The sequence below is a fragment of the Miscanthus floridulus genome, chromosome 5 (assembly GCF_019320115.1).
Source record: "Miscanthus floridulus cultivar M001 chromosome 5, ASM1932011v1, whole genome shotgun sequence".
Classification (NCBI taxonomy): domain Eukaryota; kingdom Viridiplantae; phylum Streptophyta; class Magnoliopsida; order Poales; family Poaceae; genus Miscanthus; species Miscanthus floridulus.
This window is the reverse complement of record NC_089584.1, coordinates 68,283,931-68,303,005: the sequence shown is the minus strand read 5'-3', so window position 1 is coordinate 68,303,005 and position 19,075 is coordinate 68,283,931. Positions and strand designations below refer to the sequence as shown.

Below are 19,075 nucleotides of genomic sequence, written 5' to 3'. Positions count from 1 at the left end.
ACTCCATCTTGGCGATGTCCTCATCAAGAACCTTGCATGAAACAGACTAATAACCTAGCGCCACGACGTGAACACGCCACGGAGGCATAGACCGCACAGACGCATGGGGCATGGCCTTGTTCCTTGAATAATATTTGTTACGAAAACTAACTATAGATGTTGTTGATGCTTCGCTAGGCAATCCAGAGTAGCGGCTTAAGTACAATCAGAGTAGTGTGTTATAGCCTTAATAGTTCACCCCCGTGACGCATCATGTCGCGATCTGGGCACGGTGTCAAGTGATCCAGGATCGGGTCGTCGCATCCTTAGTGGCACGCTACATCGGCGCCCGGGTGTAGTGAAAAATGAGCAAGGGTCTTCACATCTGATTCGATGGGTGCGAAGGGTAAGGAAGCTAGTCGAACCAACTAGGATCCGTTTAGGCAGTTGGAATGTAGGGTCGCTTACAGGTAAGTTAAGAGAATTAGTTGATACCACGACTAGGAGGCGTGTAAATATATTATACGTTCAAGAGACTAAATGGAAGGGTCAGAAGGCGAAGGAGGTGGACAATACAGGTTTCAAGCTTTGGTACACAGGGATAGTTGCGAATAGAAATGGAGTAGGAGTTTTGATTGATAAGAGCCTCAGGAATAGTGTGGTGGGAGTGAGAAGGCAGGGAGATAGGATTATCTTAGTCAAGCTTGTCATTGGTGATATGCGTATGCCCCCCAAGTAGGCCTCGACGAGAGTGCTAAGAGACAGTTCTAGGAAGACTTAGATGGCCTGATTAGAGCTGTACCCAGTAGTGAGAAGCTTTTTATAGGAGGAGATCTTAATGGGCATGTAGGTACTACAAGCATGGGTTTCGAGGCAGTTCATGGAGGTTTTGGGTATGGTAGTAGGAATCAGGAGGGGGAGGAAGTTCTAGACTTCACGGTAGCTTTTGACCTGATGATAGCCAACACTTTCTTTAGAAAGAGAGAATCTCATCTAGTGACCTTCAGTAGCGGACAACACTCTAGCCAGATTGACTTTGTCCTCACAAGAAGAAAGGACAAACGAGCATGCTTGGGTTGCAAGGTGATACCAGGGGAGTGTGTTGTTTCTCAACATAAGCTTTTGGTGGCAGACTTTCGTTTTCAGGTGCGTGCCCGTAGGGATAAACAAGCTAAGATTGAAAGAACAAAATGGTGGAAACTGAAAGGAGAGACGTCAGAGGTATTCAGGGAAAGGGTTATCAAAGAGGGCTCTTAGAAGGAAGAAGAAGACATAAACAACATGTGGGAGAAGATGACAACCAACATTCGGAAGGTGGCCTCAGAGGTGTGTGGAGTAACCAAAGGAAGCGGAGGCGAGGCTAAAGATACTTGGTGGTGGAACGAGGAAGTCCAAAGGGCTATTAAGGAGAAGAAAGAGTGTTATAGACGCTTGTACCATGATAGGAGTGTGGACAACATAGAGAAGTATAAGGTGGCAAAGAAGACTGCAAAGCGAGCTGTAAGTGTGGCAAAGGGTAGAGCGTACGAGGATCTTTACCAACGTGTGAGTACGAAGGAAGGAGAGAAGGACATTTATAGGATGGCTAGAGTTCGTGAGAGAAAGACAAGGGACTTCAACCAAGTTAAGTGCATTAAGGATGAAAGGGAGCATCTCTTGGTGAAGGAGGATGAGATCCGACATCGATGGCAAGAGTATTTTGACAAATTGTTCAATGGTGAGAATACGGACACAACCTTTCAGTTGGATGACTCTTTTGATGACACCAATAGGCGTTTTGTGCGGAGAATCCAAGAATCTGAGGTCAGAGAGGCATTGAAAAGGATGAAAGGAGGTAAGGCGATGGGACCGGATGGTATCCCAATCGAGGTGTGGAGATGTCTCGGGGACATAGCTATAGTATGGCTAACCAAGCTGTTCAACTATATTTTTCGATCGAACAAGATGCCTGATGAGTGGAGGAGAAGTATATTGGTACCAATCTATAAGAATAAAGGGGATATTCAAAGTTGTACTAATTACCGGGGAATTAAGTTGATGAGTCATACTATGAAGCTATGAGAGAGAGTTATCGAGCATCGCTTGAGAGCAATAACGCGGATCTCTATGAACCAATTTGGTTTCATGTCCAGAAGGTCAACCATGGAAGTCATTTTCTTAATAAGACAAGTTATGGAGCGGTATAGGGAGAAGAAGAAGGACCTACACATGGTTTTTATTGATTTGGAGAAGGCTTATGATAAAATACCAAGGAATATTATGTGGTGGGCTTTGGACAAACATAAAGTCCCAACAAAGTACGTCGGGCTCATTAAGGCCATGTACAACAATGTTGTGACTAGAGTTCGAACAAGTGATGGAGACACGGATGACTTCCCGATTAGGATAGGACTACATCAAGGGTCAGCTTTGAGCCCTTATTTATTTGCCTTAGTAATGGATGAGGTCACAAGGGACATACAAGGGGACATCCCTTGGTGTATGCTTTTCGCGGACGATGTAGTGCTAGTTGATGAAAGCCGAACAGGAATAAATCAGAAACTGGAGTTATGGCGGAAGACTTTGGAGTCCAAAGGTTTTAGACTCAGTAGAACTAAAACTGAGTATATGAGATGTGACTTCGGCACTACTATTCGGGAGGAGGAAGATATTAGTTTGGAAGGTCAAGTAGTGCCTAGGAAGGATACCTTTCGATATTTAGGATCAATGCTACAGAGAGACGGGGATATTGATGAAGATGTTAGCCATAGAATCAAAGCAGGGTGGATGAAGTGGCGGCAAGCATCTGGTGTCCTATGTGACAAAAGGGTACCACAGAAGCTAAAAGGCAAGTTTTATAGGACGGCGATTAGACCTGCTATGTTGTATGGTGCAGAATGTTGGCCTACGAAAAGACGACATGTTCAACAGATAAGTGTAGCGGAAATGCGTATGTTGCGTTGGATTTGCGGTCATACAAGAAGGGATCGAGTTCGGAACGATGATATACGTGATAGATTAGGGGTAGCATCAATTGAAGAGAAGCTTGTCCTAACACCGGTTGAGATGGTTTGGACATGTCCAACGGAGACCTCCAGAGACACCGGTGCGTAGTGGAATCCTAGGCCAGGATAGTAACGTGAAGAGAGGCAGAGGAAGACCGAAGTTGACTTGGGTAGAAGCAATAAAAGGAGACTTGAAAGGATGGAATATACCTAAAGACTTAGCCTTAGATAGAAGTGCTTGGAAGACAACTATTCACGTGCCTGAACCTTGATTGCTTCTGCTGGGTTTCAACTCTAGCCTACCCTAACTTATTTAGGACTTAAAGGCTTTGTTGTTGTTGTTGTTGTTGAATTTAACATCTTGCAGTGTAGTGTCAGATGCTATGTGCCTATGTCTACAATAATTCAGACCACAAAGGCATAATAACAGCCTTAACAAAACCTGAGGCAATTTTGAAAGACATTTTTGCTCTCTCAAATTGGAAATTTTCCCGCAAAATTGCACCTGCACGCACACAAGATACAAGCTACGTAACCACCTTGAGGTTAACAACATCCCTTACAGTTCAGATACCGGTAAGGTGTATTTAGTTAAGTATCACCTCAAGCAGGTGCAACAAAGCAAAAAGACAGAAGACAAATCTCCTACAGCATTGTTATCATCTAGCACGCAGCTCAAAAGGTGAACGTTGTTTGAGGATCTTGTATTTTCATCAGTCCGTGAGAGGACTGCAGCAAATTTGTTGAGTGCCCTTGCCCGAGCCTTCTGATCCTGAGGCAGGCCTCTCCTCTTCGAACAACAAATCCTTCAAGTCTCGGAACACCAAAATCCACTTTAGAGAGCAAAAGAACCAGGGTCTAGTTGCAGTTAAAGGTCCCGCGCTAATTTGTACGAGCCACCAGCTGCTCATCTTCTCTGAGCTGCTCCGCGGCAGATAGTAGCAGGTCCACGCCATCATAATTCCAACTTCGCAGTCCTGCATGGTCCTTCCGGTGGAGCTTCGGCGTCCTCTCATACTGTCTCATCCGCTCTTTTGCTCTCTCCATGCTACACGATGAGCAATACCAATGCCCCTTGGGTATCGAAGTACGGCGAGGTGTTATGCAGTAGAGATGGTAAGCCTCGTTGCAGCCATCGCACAGAATGGTCAGGTCATCATCTTTGTCAGACAGACAAACTCGGCAAAGGCAAGATGGGCAGTACCAGCACGGTTGGTCCCGCTGGACATTGCTAGAAATCTGCTTCGATTTCAGGCACCGAATGTGGTAGTACTTGTATAGGCAGTGGACGTGGCCGCATATCAAGAACCTCTTCTCATCCTCTTCAGTATCTCCACATATCTTGCATGAGTAACGTGTATCAATCTCTGGCAGCTCTGGGTCAGCAAAGGAGTCCACACGGGAAATAACCAATTCACTTGAGTTATCATTAGGTGCAACTTCACATTTTGGAGACCTGCAGGTCGCAAGTCTATCGCAGACAACACAATTTTCATGCAAGCAATTTGGATAGTAATGGGCTAAGACCATGTCTCCTTCAACTGGTTCCTTAGAGCCAGCGCTGCAGTTTTTACAATACCACCTTCCAGTTGAAATGGATGAATCAGTAGCCTCAATGCATGAAATGTGGCAAGGCAGCATGCACCTATAACATTTGAGAACACTACCGGCTCTTGCTTCTTTTCCACATTGGATGCAGATACTGTCTTTATATACATCAGAAAGATCAGAAGGCCCAGGTTGATCCAATTGGTTAAAGCCTTGTGAGGTCAAGGGTACCAATGCATTTGATTGAACTAGGTTTTTGGGTTCAGACATGGCCGCCACAGCTCCCTGCAATAGAGGTAGCACAATATTGAACAAGGTGAGGAAATGCATAATTTAAACAGCAGAGCCAATAAAGCAAAACGTTGGCACCAAAGCACTCACATTGAGCTCACCATCATCTGATCCTCTCTCTCTTCCAACCTAGAGAATCCAATATCAGATTCCAAATTTCAGTGCCAATGTATATACCAACTACACAACTGAACCAATTAAATGCAAATATATCTGATATTCAAGGCATTCTTAATAGAACTAAAAAGCAACAAAACGAAGGTCAATCAGAAAGTTTAGGGGAAAATTTTGAGACATATTGAGAATTCAAATAAACTCAGGTATGAAGCACTTGCCAGCTTTTCGTAGGAGTCCTCTGTGAGGATTGATAGATTATTTGCTAGGTGAATAATATCTTGACCAGCCACTTTAAGATCTTCCCATAACTGCAACAATATAAAAATGACGATTAACAAACCACTATGAAAAACTTTATAAAATATATACCCACCAAAAAAAATGTCTGCTCAGCATAGGTAAAAATAGCAGTGCTGAAACACAATGTTTACAAAGGCAGAAAATAAAATAAATTGTGTATATGAACTTTTTCTCGAACAATGCAAGAGAGCTGCGTGTCACATTAAGATAAAGGAGTACATAATGTACAAAAACAAGGGGGAGGCTTGGACCCCCCTCTTCCCACCCATCCACAACACACACCACTCAAAACTCACAAAAAAGAAAAATTACCATGGCCAACAAACCACACTACAACTAAGGGCCTTGAAACCGAGATTGTGTACCTGAACTACAGAGATATATATACCAAAGAAAACTACTATATAATGTAAGATCTAGGTACTGGACGCGTGTGCGCAACAACACTATGTTTGCAATTTAATAGGAGTCTAAAATTTCAAAGCACATGACACAAAACTAGAAGAAATATCAACCCAAAAGTCATGAAGTTGGTACCAGTTTCAGATCATGCACGAATAATTCAGGTTCATGCCCATAATTTCCATTTTTCATCCTTGAATCAATCACACCAAAATCAAAATATCTAGTTCTTTCCCCATCTTGATGTACAGTTCTGCAGAGTACACTGCACAACAAAGCAAAGTTCTCCGATCTTAAAACGTCCATAAGAATATTCTGGCACTTAGCAGTGTTCCCATTCACTGTTTTATCACGATCCATTTCCACTTTGTCAGCTACCTGATATAAGTCAAGAAAAAGATTACTCAAGATGATATCATGATGATTTATCATTTAAATATATTATTACATCTACAGTATTATAAAAAAAAGGTGTTGATGACCTACTGTTTTATCCAAAGAGTATGTAGCATATGATAATTCATTGTTCTATAGATTACTAAATGCTAACATAATATAACAATGCAAGAATGTCTGTGATTTTCCCACTTACTGTGCCAAATTCAGCACAACCATAGAGAAGAGCATCGCGGATGCATGTCCCAATTCCAGCATCCTCTTGTACATCAGGCAAATGCATTAGTCTATCCAACACATATCTCCAGCAGTCACTAATTCCAAAGTCACTTCTTTGTTCCTCCAACTTGTTTGTGTCACCACATAATCCATTCCCATGAGGTCCTTCTTCCATCATTGGCTGCACAATGAACACTTTTTAGTACTTAACACGTTAGTCCAGCAGAAATGTTGTAAAACAGCAACAACAACGAAGTCTTTTAATCCCAAGTAACATGAACCACCAACAAAAAGGAAAAGATTATATCAAAGGGCATTAATAATAGTAATATTTCCAAGGGATCTAAAGAATACTTCATGGTTCAGGAACGTGGATTGCTGATTTCCATGCGATTATACCTAAGGAAGGCAAGAAGGTGCTATTAGTGTTTACTTCTACATAGATGACAAGTCTTTCAGTAAGAAAAATGTTCCAGTTAGTCAATATAGTGTTGACTTACTGCTAGTATCCATGTTGCTAGTTCTAACTAATGGTGCACCAAAGGAGTCATATATGATTTTCACCCTTGTACAGCCTAGAGATCCAACTACAGCTGATGATGAGTTCCAGTAGTATGAATAGCTGATACAGCCAAGAATCGTACAAACAGTGTTGCATGAATTCTGGCTGTAGACTCCTATTAGATCACCAAAGATGTACACTGCATCTGTTAAGTGAGCATAGCTACTATATAACTTTATAAGGGCCACATAATCTAGGGTTAGCTACCTTGTACTACATTCTACTAAATAAAGTGTGCAGTTGTGAATAATCTCCATTTCTGAAATTAACATGGTACCAGAGCTCTAAGGTTACTACACCTTATTTTGCAACTGCCACTGCATCCTCTGACCTTGCTCACAGCCAGGTTCTGAAGAGGTGGCAACCTTGTTCCTCTCTTGCTCATGACACACCCGAGGATCCTCATGATGCACCTGAGGATTGGAACTCTCTTGTGAAAGAGTAGTAGTACTGGATAACATGTTGCATCCTTTTAATTCACTGTTAGCTTGGTCAAAAGCCTGTGAAGAACATCTGTCATGTATTGTTGCATTGAGATGGTCCTGATCAAGTTGTGAACTCTTAGAAGAGCACAGCACGTCACAATAGCCATTACCATCAAATAAACCTGATCTCGCTTTCTGCTCCTCCTTCGACATCATTTGATCCTTCATCTTTTCAGCAACATCCATTGGAATATTTGGGCACTGAGGGTGGTTCTGCCATCCAACAAGATGACACTTCAATCTAGTTAAACCATGATCACCCTCAATACTGCACCACTTGCACTTCCAGTTTCCGTTTTCTTTCTCATATATCAGAGAATGTTCCCATGCACTGTCCCTTAGCACTGCAGGGTAATTGTGTACCTAAAAATTCAGAGAACATTCCTCTTAAGTACGAACTTAAACTAAGGGATAAACAGCAGCCTGAAAAGTAAACAAATACACCCTTCGGTGAAAGAATGAATTCAATTAAAGACTAAGTTGGACATAACAAACTGTAACAGTCTATGCTTTCACTCAAACAGTTTCCTGTTCTGTTTTTTTTTTAAAGTTGGAGATATGATTCTTTTAGGAATTATCTTCTCAATCAGAATGCAGCTAAAGGTCTGCACCCGACTTTCTTTTGTATAATACTCAATGGCTAAAATCAACATGGCCACTAAAGAAGAAAAACCTCAGGATTCAATCAGATTGTGATCACTTGTTCTTTGGTTGCCAGTTTAGACTGAGAACCTTTGGGGTTTTGAATAGGACTTGAAGCAGCTAGAGTAATTGTTCATCATAACAAAATGGCCTTCATAGAGCTCATAACTCCTGGATGCTGGCACATTAGTTACAGAGAAACAGATGCATCTTTGATGAGGTGCCTCCAAACAAGTATTGATTGAAGAGATTGGTGTTGGTTGGCATGAATCTCTTGAAGTTAAGAGCTCCTAGGAAATTCATATCGCATCATTTATCCTGGCTACAGGACAATCTTATTGTATAGCAATTTCTTGAGCAATGATCTGCGCATAGACAGATTAGATTCTTTGTTATCATGGTCTTGTTAACCTATGTATAGTTAAAAGAAACTTGTAAGACCATTTTGTACTTAATTAGTTATTATCATTACTATAAAAGTCACATGTTTTTTTTCTTCTCGAACACACAGGAGACCTGTGTACATTGTATTAAGAAGAAAAATGGGGGAACCCTTACAAAACACCACACACATCCAAAACGACTACAAATCACCTTTGCGCCAAGGGAATAAAAGGATACAACCGCAACCTTAAAAAGCAAACACACACACACACTACTGTGACAACTACGCGAAAAGGTAAAAAAATACCTTTAGCCCCAGCCAAACCCCACAACTGGATTTCCTCACTAGCAAGCAAAAAGGCTCTAGCCAAACAAGGAGGTACACCATCAAAAACACATCTATTGCATAATGTCAATATTATTTCATATCCAATAAGATTTTTCTTTGGGGAAAATTTAAGTGCAAGTTCCCAAAAAATTTAAGTTATCTTGTTGGTTCTTAGCAATTTCTCGTCTGATACAGCTTTATATTAACATCTAAAGTCAACCATACAAGAGACACAAAATGTTGTGCATAAAAGCTATAGAGATTGTCACCATACTATAAGTGGGATTGCACTTTGCCAAAAACACCATCGAGTGTGTCAATGACATGTGGGGTCAGGCCCCACTTGTCATTGACATAGCTCAATGGCATAGTGGCAAAGTAGGGTTCCACTAGTTTTGTTTCCAAATAGTACGATAAAACAACATGCTCCACTGAATAGCAGAAAAAGGGCAGAAAAAATCAATGGAAAATTGAGAGTCATCTATAAGTCACTTCAGCTCCAATCAGCAAAATCCCAGCTTAACCCTGGATCTGACAGTTTTCAGATGTGTTTAAAAGGAGCCAATACACATCGTGTTAATCAGGGAAGCTTTGCAAATAAAACTTAACATCCTGGTACTTCTGGGTATTCAAGAAAAAAAAACTAGAATTCTGATTAGTATACATGATTAATGCAACTTCAACTGTGGAAGAAAGTTGCAAAGGGACAAGATATAGATCTAGTGCATAGAAGACCGGTGATCTTGCACCTCTATAATGAACAGATGAAGGATGGCACATAGTGGATTGTTATTCCAATTCTCAGAATAATGAACAATTATATGGCATCACAGGATCAGTAGAAACAGGGAAAGTGAGTACAAATAGTAACAGTACCTCCCTAGGTTCATTGTTTATTGACAGTTGAGACTGACTCCCACATAATGGATCATTGTTCTGCAGTCCTTCACTGGATTGGCCAAGAATATGTGGACTGGAAGGAATTTGTTGCTCAGCTTTATTCTTTTTTAGCCTTCTCTTTGTCAGAACATGGCGTCTTGCTTTTGCAAAGACTTCTCCAGGAACATTTGGACACTTAGGCTGACGAAATGCACCAGCTAGATGATAATGGAGCAAAAACCTTTTACCATACCCATCCATGCCACAGTATCTACACCTCCAATGCCTACCACTTTGATCAACAATAATTATGTGCTTCCTTGTGTTAAACTCACTTTTCCGGCATGGTTTCAACATCTACAAACAATTTTAAAGCTCAAAGCATAGTATATTTTTTTATTTAAAACAGAAATATTTTATTTATTAAAATAAGAAAAAGACCTAATAACTCAATAACAGGGGGAGAAAGAGACAGCTTCCTCCAGGGACAACCAATTTTCATTTTCCTCTAAGGTTTATGAAGGTGAAGTACCTTGGTATTTTTTGAATTCTCAGTATTCTTGTCCAAAATCTGGTTCTTATTGCTAGTCACTTGATCCATCCTGCCATAATCCATTGTGCACTGCTCTTCAGGCTGATCACAACACTCAACTGGTTGGCCACTACTTTCTGCACCACATTGCTTGCTTCCAGCTGCTATCTTCTCCACACACAAAAAAGGGGGGGTAAGTTTTATGTTAAAACAAATAGCTAAGTTCCAGTGATGTATGTTTCGTCCACATCACTGGAAATAATGAATTCAGGTAGCAGGATTGTAGAACATCCCTCCCCCTATGTCTACTAGTTGCGTTGGTCATGCTAAATATAGAGGTTCATACAAGATATATATGCCCCTAAATAACAGTATTTGAATAAAAAAAAGTCAAACATTGTAAATTTTGACCAATAGTCAAAATTATGTTTAGTGCACAAAAGATGCATCAACAGATTCATATTTCACATGTCTTTAAGTATGCCGTTAGTTTGACGTAATTGATATTATATTGTAAGAGAAATTATTAATCATAGTATATCTGGAACTTAAAAGACTTTCTCAAATCCTAATATGCCTTATAAAAGAAATAGAGGGAGTACTACATTCCCAACATGCCAACCGCTTGGTAACAACATCCCTTAGAGGCTCAAGAATAAAGATTTGATGCTTAGGTACAAGGGGAAAATGTTGAAAAAGAAATGAGAATCTGCCATCAAAGTCTCACAAGACATTTGGACTCACTAATAATCCTCAGAATTCTCTTTTTCTTTCCCTATGACATGGCTACTGCATTGAGCACTAATGATATGGCAAAACTGTAAGGTGAAGACATAAGGACAGCAAGGATACCTCATTAATAGCACCCTTATCTAATGTTTGCACATATGCAGCATTTCTCGAAGGTTGTTCATTTACATATTCTACAGTCACTTCTCCTTGAACTTGTGTGTTGAAATCCTCATCAACATTAGAGACATAATTATTCAAAAGAAGGCGTGTTGCTCTTTTCTCTTCAATGAAGTTTGATACTTTCTTCGAAATTTCCTTTGGAACGTTTGGGCAGCTGTCATCAATGAGATGAGACTTCAAAGTAGTTACACCACCACTTCGACAAAGAGAACAGAACTTGCATTGCCACCGTCTTTTATTTCCATCAAGATCCACAGCATGCTCCCAGCCAATATCCCTTGCTCGCAACATCGGAAACTGCAAACCAATTTGAATTTTGTGAACACAAAGGATTAATGGTAATGTCAGTATTCACAAGAAACCAAAAGTTTGTTGAAGATCTGAAATTAGTTAAGCGGTTGCTGATATTAAGTACTTAGGTACAAGGAGTGTGCAAAAGGTTAACAGTGGCCAGTTTATCATCCTAAGCATTTTTCCCTTCACTGCTAGTCTTCATGGATACAATTTAGACAAATTTACAATCTCACAGGTACGAAGTAATTTTATATTTCATTGACACCATTGTTATCACAAATGGTCAATGCATAATGGTTTAGCCAAATAGGATCACCCTTTATAGTTTGCCCATTTTTTCTTTCCAAAGATTGGAATCATCTGCTAACATGGCTGCACATGTTACTAAATTTAAGTGATTCAGCCCCAGCCCCCACCCCCCAAATCCCAAACAAGTAAGAATCAGTAGGTGTTAACACTGAGTACAAAACAAATCAAAGAGAAAAAAGAAAAGGCTTATTGTCCATTTATATACCATGGGAGTAGTATCGTGATGAACTGAACTCGTTTGGTTAGTAACTTCTTCAAGAACATTAGTGCCCGTTCCATCGGGAAGCACTGAATCAGAAGGTAGAAGATCCTTCTCAACATCAGCATCACCAGAAGGGCTCTTAGTCTTTACATTGTCACCACCATTTTGTGCAGCTCGCTTCCTCCGTCTCTCTCGTTTCTTCCGCAAATGCTCCCTTATCTCCTCAACAACATCTGCTGGAACTTTAGGGCACATTTTGACATCTAAATCACCAGCTAGATGCCGTTTGAGTCTAGATACACCACCACCGTACCTAATTAGGCCACAATACATACACTTCCAGTGTTGTCTATTTTCATCAATCATTATGCCATACTTCCATCCCATATCCCTACTTTTCCAAAAAGTATCTTTACTCTGCAAAATTATAAAGTTTCAAATCATGGTGTAGAATAGGTAAGATGTAATTTAGCCATATGTATCTGAAGTTCATCAGATCAGTCAAGGCATAGCAAATGAATAGCCTAAAGTAAAATGTATGAGGTATAATCGCCTTAACAAGTGATGAAGCGAAATTCACAATTGCAAGAGAACAGTTAAAGTTAAGCAAAGGAAAATCGCCTACATATAGTATTCTATTTTTGCCCAAAGGCTGAAGTACAAATCAAGGTTTTTTCTTCACCATGGCAAAAATATACTGGTATCAAATTTCCTCGTATGCAAAAGCTATGTGTTAATCAGAAAAATGTTGGCTGTGCAGAACAGAATGTTCTATCTTCAATTGCATTGTGACATTGTAATATCAAGAAATACATGGAACGTTGACAGAATCCTTTTGCCTCAGCCCAGAACAATTCCCCTCTCTCATGATGTTGATGAAATTAACGCAACCATATGATATAACTAATCTATGAAAACGAATCATGAGAAGTCTCCTTGTATCAACACAGCTAACTATGACAAGAAAACTAAATAGAAAATGGCCTCCATACTGAAGGGAAAATTGAAAAACATAAATCCAGGAGTAGATGTTAAAAAAGTTGTAACCAATGTAGTTCTTCAAGAAAAAGATATTACAAATTAACCCAAAATAATTCAATTTTTAGAATAATTTAGTCCTATGGAACCAAAGAACCCACACTTACATCCTAAGAAGGTGAAACCTACAGAGTTTATCAATCAGCTGCAATGATTTTTTTAAAAAGAAGTATATTAAATAAGCAGAAACATTCTATGTTTGATCCATAGTATCCCATTCTTATAGTGAGGCAGAGAGACAGGGAGAGGGCACGCCTCCATTACATCCAGTTTTGCTTGATTCATAATAAACTAATCAGAGCTGAATGTAATTTTTTTCCTCGAGTATGCAGGAGATCTGTGCATCATTGCATTAATAGAAAGAATGATAAACATACAACACCCACCAACACACACACTGTTATGACAATTTCATACGCACCTGCTGAAGGACCAAATGTGATTCTACTCTACAGAATACCAACATGAGCAACAAGTACTAACATGAACATACAAATCAGGAAAAAATGGACTCAGCCATGTCAAGTATCGACTTATGTCATCAACCTAATTTGATAAAAAAAAATATATAAGCATCTAGATAGCAAGCTCTTAATCTACTCACTAATACTTCATCATTTTGGTAACCTTACTCCAGGAGGAAACTCCAACAAATTCATGATGCTTACTGTATTTGCAAAATGCATATTACTGATGCACTGCTTGTATGATGCACCAAGAACATCCTCATCATTCTAACGCAAACCACAGTGCAGAATCAGTCCTTTGCAAACACCAACAATTTCTATGTTATTCGATACTTACAAGATGAATGTGGAAACCTGGTGAGCACATAGGTTACAAGCAGTAGCATTTGCAAATTTCAAGTAACTGTGACAGATTGGAGATGAAATCTCTTTCCATTTCAACACAAAGGTATTTAGGTTTCCTTGTAAAGTTAAAATGATTATACCTGCTGTGCCCGCACATCTCCAGCCTTTGGCTCCAGCTCCACCTGTGGCTGTGGCTCCATTTGCTGCAGCGGCAGCGGCTGCAGCTGTGGCTGTGGCTCCGGTTGCTGCTGCTGTGGTGGTGGTGACTGCGGCAGTTGCTGCTGTGTCTGTAGCTTCTGCTGCCGGCGCCTCTTGTAGGTAACTATAGGGTGCTGGGAGGACGAATCCCTAAAATGCACCTTCTTAATCCCTTGGCTTCCCCCATCGTCCATCATATTCCCTTAGATTCGGCCGCCAAGAAACCAAGAACCTATCGGAACACAGCAGCCAAAATCCTCAGCTCGAGGCCATTCCAAGAACACAAGAACCAAGTACCAACTCCCGGAATTCCCGGACCAAGAATCCGGACTAAAAAGATTCAACCATTTCCCCTCAACCGAACCACCAAGAAATTTCGAAATATTGGGGAAACAAAGCGGTCAAAACGGCAAGAAACAGCGGCTGAAAAAAAAAACACGATTTCAGGTAAAGTACCGGAGCCTCGCTTCTGCCGACGGCACCGGGCCGATCGATGAGGCGGCGGATTTGGGGGCGGGGCGAATGGCGGGGGCCTCGGAATTCAGGCCATGGGAAGGGGTGGAAATGGAGAGGAGGGGATGTGAAACGGAACTGCGGCAATGAAGGTTGGACAACAAGAGACTAGTTAGGGAGGAGACTGACAAAAATCCGGCACCACTTGGCCTCTGAGCGTCGTAGCGTCCGTTTACTGCCTTTTCTTCCTCTCTTTCTTTCCTTCCCTGCTGCCTTTCCAGCCCCCTCCCTCCCCCTTCTTTCCATTGCTCTTTACCTTCTGCAGTGCAGGGGCACCGTTTTCTTCAAAAAAAAAAAAATCAATTTCTGTGTCCCCTCCTCTAACAAATTTGTTAGCCATGGAGTTTGGTAATCCGGTAGCACATGATGTAGCTTAAGAAATCTTGGCTTATGTATGTTTCAGAAGGAGAGAAAGTATTTCGTCTTCGCCCCAGGTTTATGTGCATTTTTGGTCTAGGCTCCAGCACAATCCAAATAATGGCCCTGTTCATTTCGCTAAAATTTGGCTGCTGCTGGTATTGATTCGTTGTGAGAGGAAAACATTGTTCGTTCATTGAAAAGTACTGTTAAAGTAGGGCTGAAAAACAGAGCGAATATTGATGGAGGAGATAGCGGGTTATTGAATTCTAAGTGGTTATCCACGTAAGTAAGAACGAAAGATGTTTGGATCTTATTCTCATTATTTTAGTAAATTTATGTAATCCTTTGTAGATCCAAACACAACCAAACCGAAGTGATATTATGTAAAAGAAGAATTACATTTTGCTTCTTCAATTTTGTCTTGCCTTGTAATTAGTTGATAATTTTGGAGTATAGCAAAAAAAAGGAAAGAAAAGCGTTACTGCATGAGTTATTAAAGGATTAGTTCACTGCTGCATTAGCAATTGCCTAATCAAGAGAGCAGTAATTCATCGGTCCTTGTAGTATTTGTGTTCTGAAAACGATTACTCTCCATTGCTCCTTGTTGGTTCTGGTGCATGTGCATCATCCCCATGGATATACGTGACGCTCGTTGCCCTGTTCGCTTAGCTGATAGTCACGGCCGAAAGTACTATTGACTGATTTGTTATGAGAGAAAAATAATGTTCGTTGACTGAAAAAGTACGGCTTATAAGCCAACGAACGAGGCATGCATGTACTAAAGAATGGCAGGATACAGATACAAGGAACCTACCTTTCGGGGCCAAAATAAATGACCGACAGATTTTAGGACGTGTTTGATCCGGCTACTAAAATTTAGGAGACGTGTCGGGAGGATGTTGCATGGGGTATTCGGATACTAATAAAAAAACAAATTACATAATCCGTCAGTACTCCACGAGACAAATTTTTTAAGCCTAATTAATCCATCATTAGCACATGTTTACTGTAGCAAAACATTATCAAATCATGGACTAATTAGGCTCAAAAGATTCGTCTCGCAAATTAGTCGCAAACTATGTAATTAGTTTCGTAATTAGTCTATATTTAATACTACATGCATGTGTCTAAACATCTGATGGGACAATAAATAAAATTTAAGATGGGCAACCAAACACCCTCTTAGTGTCAAGCTTAATACAAATCATAACTTCTTCTGTGACATATATGTACTAAAGAATGGCAGGATACAGATACAAGGGACCTACCTTTCTGGGCCAAAATAAATGACCGGCAGATTTTAGTGTCAAGCTTAATACAAATCATAACTTCTTCTGTGACGTATATGTACACAGCATTCTTGGGAGTAACTGATCATCTGATATTTCTGTATACTGCTGGTTTCAGTATACGTGCATGCCGCCCTCAGTCCCAAATTATATACCGTTTTGTCTTCTCTAGGCAAATAGTTTTTCTTATACATCTAAATATACAATATGTCTAGATATATCATTTTCCTATACATCTAAATATATAATATGTCTAGATATATTATAAAAGTTATGTATCTAGAAAACCAAAACAACCAGGAACGGAGAGAGTAGTCTGTAACGTGTCCTTTAGGATGCTCCATTTTCATGGAGATATGTTTCAGCGAAGACGATGGCTTACAAGTATTCTTTTCACAATTATGGTGTTGAGATGTCAGTTACATTGCAAGTACAGCGATCCAGCGAGGCCAAAAGTGTATCCATCTGAATGGCTCGTCTCCTAAAGATGCTCTTAGTAGCTAACCTTCCCGTCAGCGCTACGCCGACCAACTGAAGCCATATCTACTCACGATTACTTTTCTTTTTTTGGAAAAGACTTATTTTTTCCTCTGAACACAAATGGGCATCCTGTAAATACTGAGATGCGGCGACACCTACCTACGCTATGGGCGGTAAATGCGTGCAGCGCAGCTTCCTGCACGCTAGCGTTGCGTTTGCAATAGTATTAAATTTGAGTGTGCAGTTTTCAGCGTAGCTGAATAATCGTGGGCATGTTTGGAACAGATGCACTAGCTCTATATCCACCAATTTCAGATCCAGATCTAAAAAAGTTTACTAAAAACCTTTAGCTCCACTAGTGGATCTGCTCCACCAAATTGGTAGATCTGCCCTCAGATTCACCAAATTGATGGATCTGCTCAAGAGGTGCTCCACCAGATGCAACTTTGGTGGAGTTGGCAGAAATTACCCACCACTGCCGTTGGTTACCAAAAAAAACCGATTCGATTCGTTCTATTTCGTGTCTTCCCCGTCGCGAGCACCCCTTCCCTCATGCATCCCCGCGCCTGGCCACCATGCACGTCAGAGCACCACCCACGGCCGTGCTCGCTAGAGCTCCGTCCCAGCCGCTGTCTCCGCGCCCGCCCGATGGCACGAGGGCCACGAGCGCCGCCCCGACCTCGCCCTGGCCGCAGCACTGCTCTGGCCCCGCCCCGCCTTTTCGCTGCTCTGGCCATGCCCACGAGCTCTGTCGGCCTCGCTACACCAGCCCGCGAGCCCTCAGGTGTCGCCGCACCGCGCACCATGGCCGGCCGCGTGAGTTCCAAAGGCCGCTCGCCTGCCCCGGTGGCGCGAGGTCCCGACGTCGGTCGCGAGCTCGAGTAGCGAGGTCTGCCTCGACACAGCTCTTCTCGAGCCCCACCCTAGCACATCGCAGCGCTGCTCCGGTAGTACACCCCCGCCCCGGCCATGGCCTCCGGCCCCGCCCCTCCGACATCGATCATGAGCTCGGGCAACGAGCTCCGGCTTCGAGCTCCGCCCCCACGCGCGATGCTCTGCTCTGCTCTACTCTGATCTGATCTGTAGGAAGAGGAAGATGGAGGGGATGAAGAGCTAACATGTGGGACCCACGTGGAAGTGAAATAGAGATAAAGGTGGAGCTATCACAAACGCCCCAAACTCTGCTAGCTCCACTAGTGGAGTTGCTCCACGGTGGATCTAGGTGAATCCCATATTCAGATCCACTTTTTGGCTTGGTGGAGCTGTCCCAAATAGGCCCAGTATAGTAGTAGTAAGCACTGAATGCATTGCTGGACAGGTGAGGAAAGGCTGCTACTGGAGGACTGGGCCTAGGCTGAGCCGAACGATTGCATAAGCCGAGCCCTAGCTGCAGCACAAGGCGAAATAGGCCTTGGTGGCTGAAAGCCCTAGTTTGATTTTAGATAATTGATAAAACCTAAGCACTAACCTTTGTTATGAGTGATGATATGAGCTAGGTTGGTGCAATCCAAATGAGGAGCATGGTGGCACTCAAATGGTGATGTTGATCACATGAAACGATGAGATGGCCACATGTGATAATGATCAAGTGCTCAACTTGGAAAAGAAGAAAGAAAAAAACAAAACCCTATGGAGATCAAGGTAAAGCTATAATTAGGGATTTTGTTTTAGTGATCAAGACACTATAGAGAGTGTGATCATATTTAGGATAGATGGCCGTACTATTAAGAGGGGTTCTTAACTGGAAAATTTAGTCATTTAGTGCCACTAGGTGTTGGACTTCATGCATTGCATTTAGGGCTAGTGCACATCGGAGAGCAAGCAAAAATATTTATGGAAAATGTTTTGAGAAATGCTAACTTGGCTCTAACATGTTTTTGAGAAAACACTTTGAGAGTTAGCATCGCTTGCAAAGTAGTGTTAGACTGTTTGTGAATCGAATCAAGAATCGAAAATGCAACTAACAAAGGTTTTTGCCTCAGGGTGTTCACCGCCATGGGTGCGGCGGTGCACCGCCCTGGCCTATCCGGTGACTGGCCGGCCAAGGCCGAGAGAAGCTAGTTCGGGGTGATCATCACCTTAGGTGTGGTGGTGCACCGTCACTAGCTGTCCGGTGCCACTGCCACTTTTTAACCGAGGCTAGGACTTGCTGGAGTTAGGGCCAAGAGGGCACCGCCCTGGTCACTGTCATGGGGTGGCGGTGCACCGCCCTAATTATATAGAGAGGGGTGTTTTTGGGGTTCGGCCAGGGTGGCACCGCCACCCCCTGTCCGGTGACCAACTAGCCATTGGTTGACCATTGGAATTTGACCATTGGGGCACCGTCACCCCCTATCTGGTGACCACACCACTCTATCCGGTGCCCTCGCAGAAAGCAGCTCCAAGGGGTAATGGCTCTATTTGCTTGTGTGGCTATAAATAGAGGGTGTGGCCAGCCTTGGCTACTAGCTTGGCACCTCATACACTTGTGCACACCCTTTGGAAGTTGAGCAACACACTCCACTAACTTGTTCACTTGATTTCATCATCTTGAGTGAGATTGGAGAGCCTCTAGTGCATTGCATTGAGTTGCATCATCTTGTGGCACTAGTTGGGTGATTTGGGCTGGTTGTGAGCTTAT

The 19,075-nt window shown here is 41.9% G+C and overlaps 1 protein-coding gene across 3 annotated transcripts; it reads right to left on the bottom strand.

Moving 5' to 3' along the window:
- Window positions 1-3,503: 3,503 nt before the first annotated feature.
- LOC136450036 (uncharacterized) lies at window positions 3,504-14,504 on the bottom strand. 3 transcript variants are annotated; one of them, XM_066450292.1, is made up of 12 exons: window positions 14,270-14,504; window positions 13,756-14,045; window positions 11,769-12,182; window positions 10,901-11,257; window positions 10,049-10,216; window positions 9,514-9,873; window positions 7,098-7,646; window positions 6,214-6,417; window positions 5,757-5,999; window positions 5,138-5,227; window positions 4,893-4,931; window positions 3,504-4,796 (listed from the first exon to the last, which is right to left on the bottom strand). In XM_066450292.1, the coding sequence occupies exons 2-12, from the start codon at window positions 14,008-14,010 to the stop codon at window positions 3,846-3,848; spliced, it is 3,630 nt and encodes a 1,209-aa protein (XP_066306389.1). In that variant the 5' UTR covers window positions 14,011-14,045; window positions 14,270-14,504; the 3' UTR covers window positions 3,504-3,845. The 3 variants fall into 3 exon arrangements, with proteins under 3 accessions (XP_066306389.1, XP_066306392.1, XP_066306391.1); XM_066450295.1 differs by lacking the exon at window positions 7,098-7,646; XM_066450294.1 differs by lacking the exon at window positions 11,769-12,182.
- Between the last annotated feature and the right edge of the window lie 4,571 nt (window positions 14,505-19,075).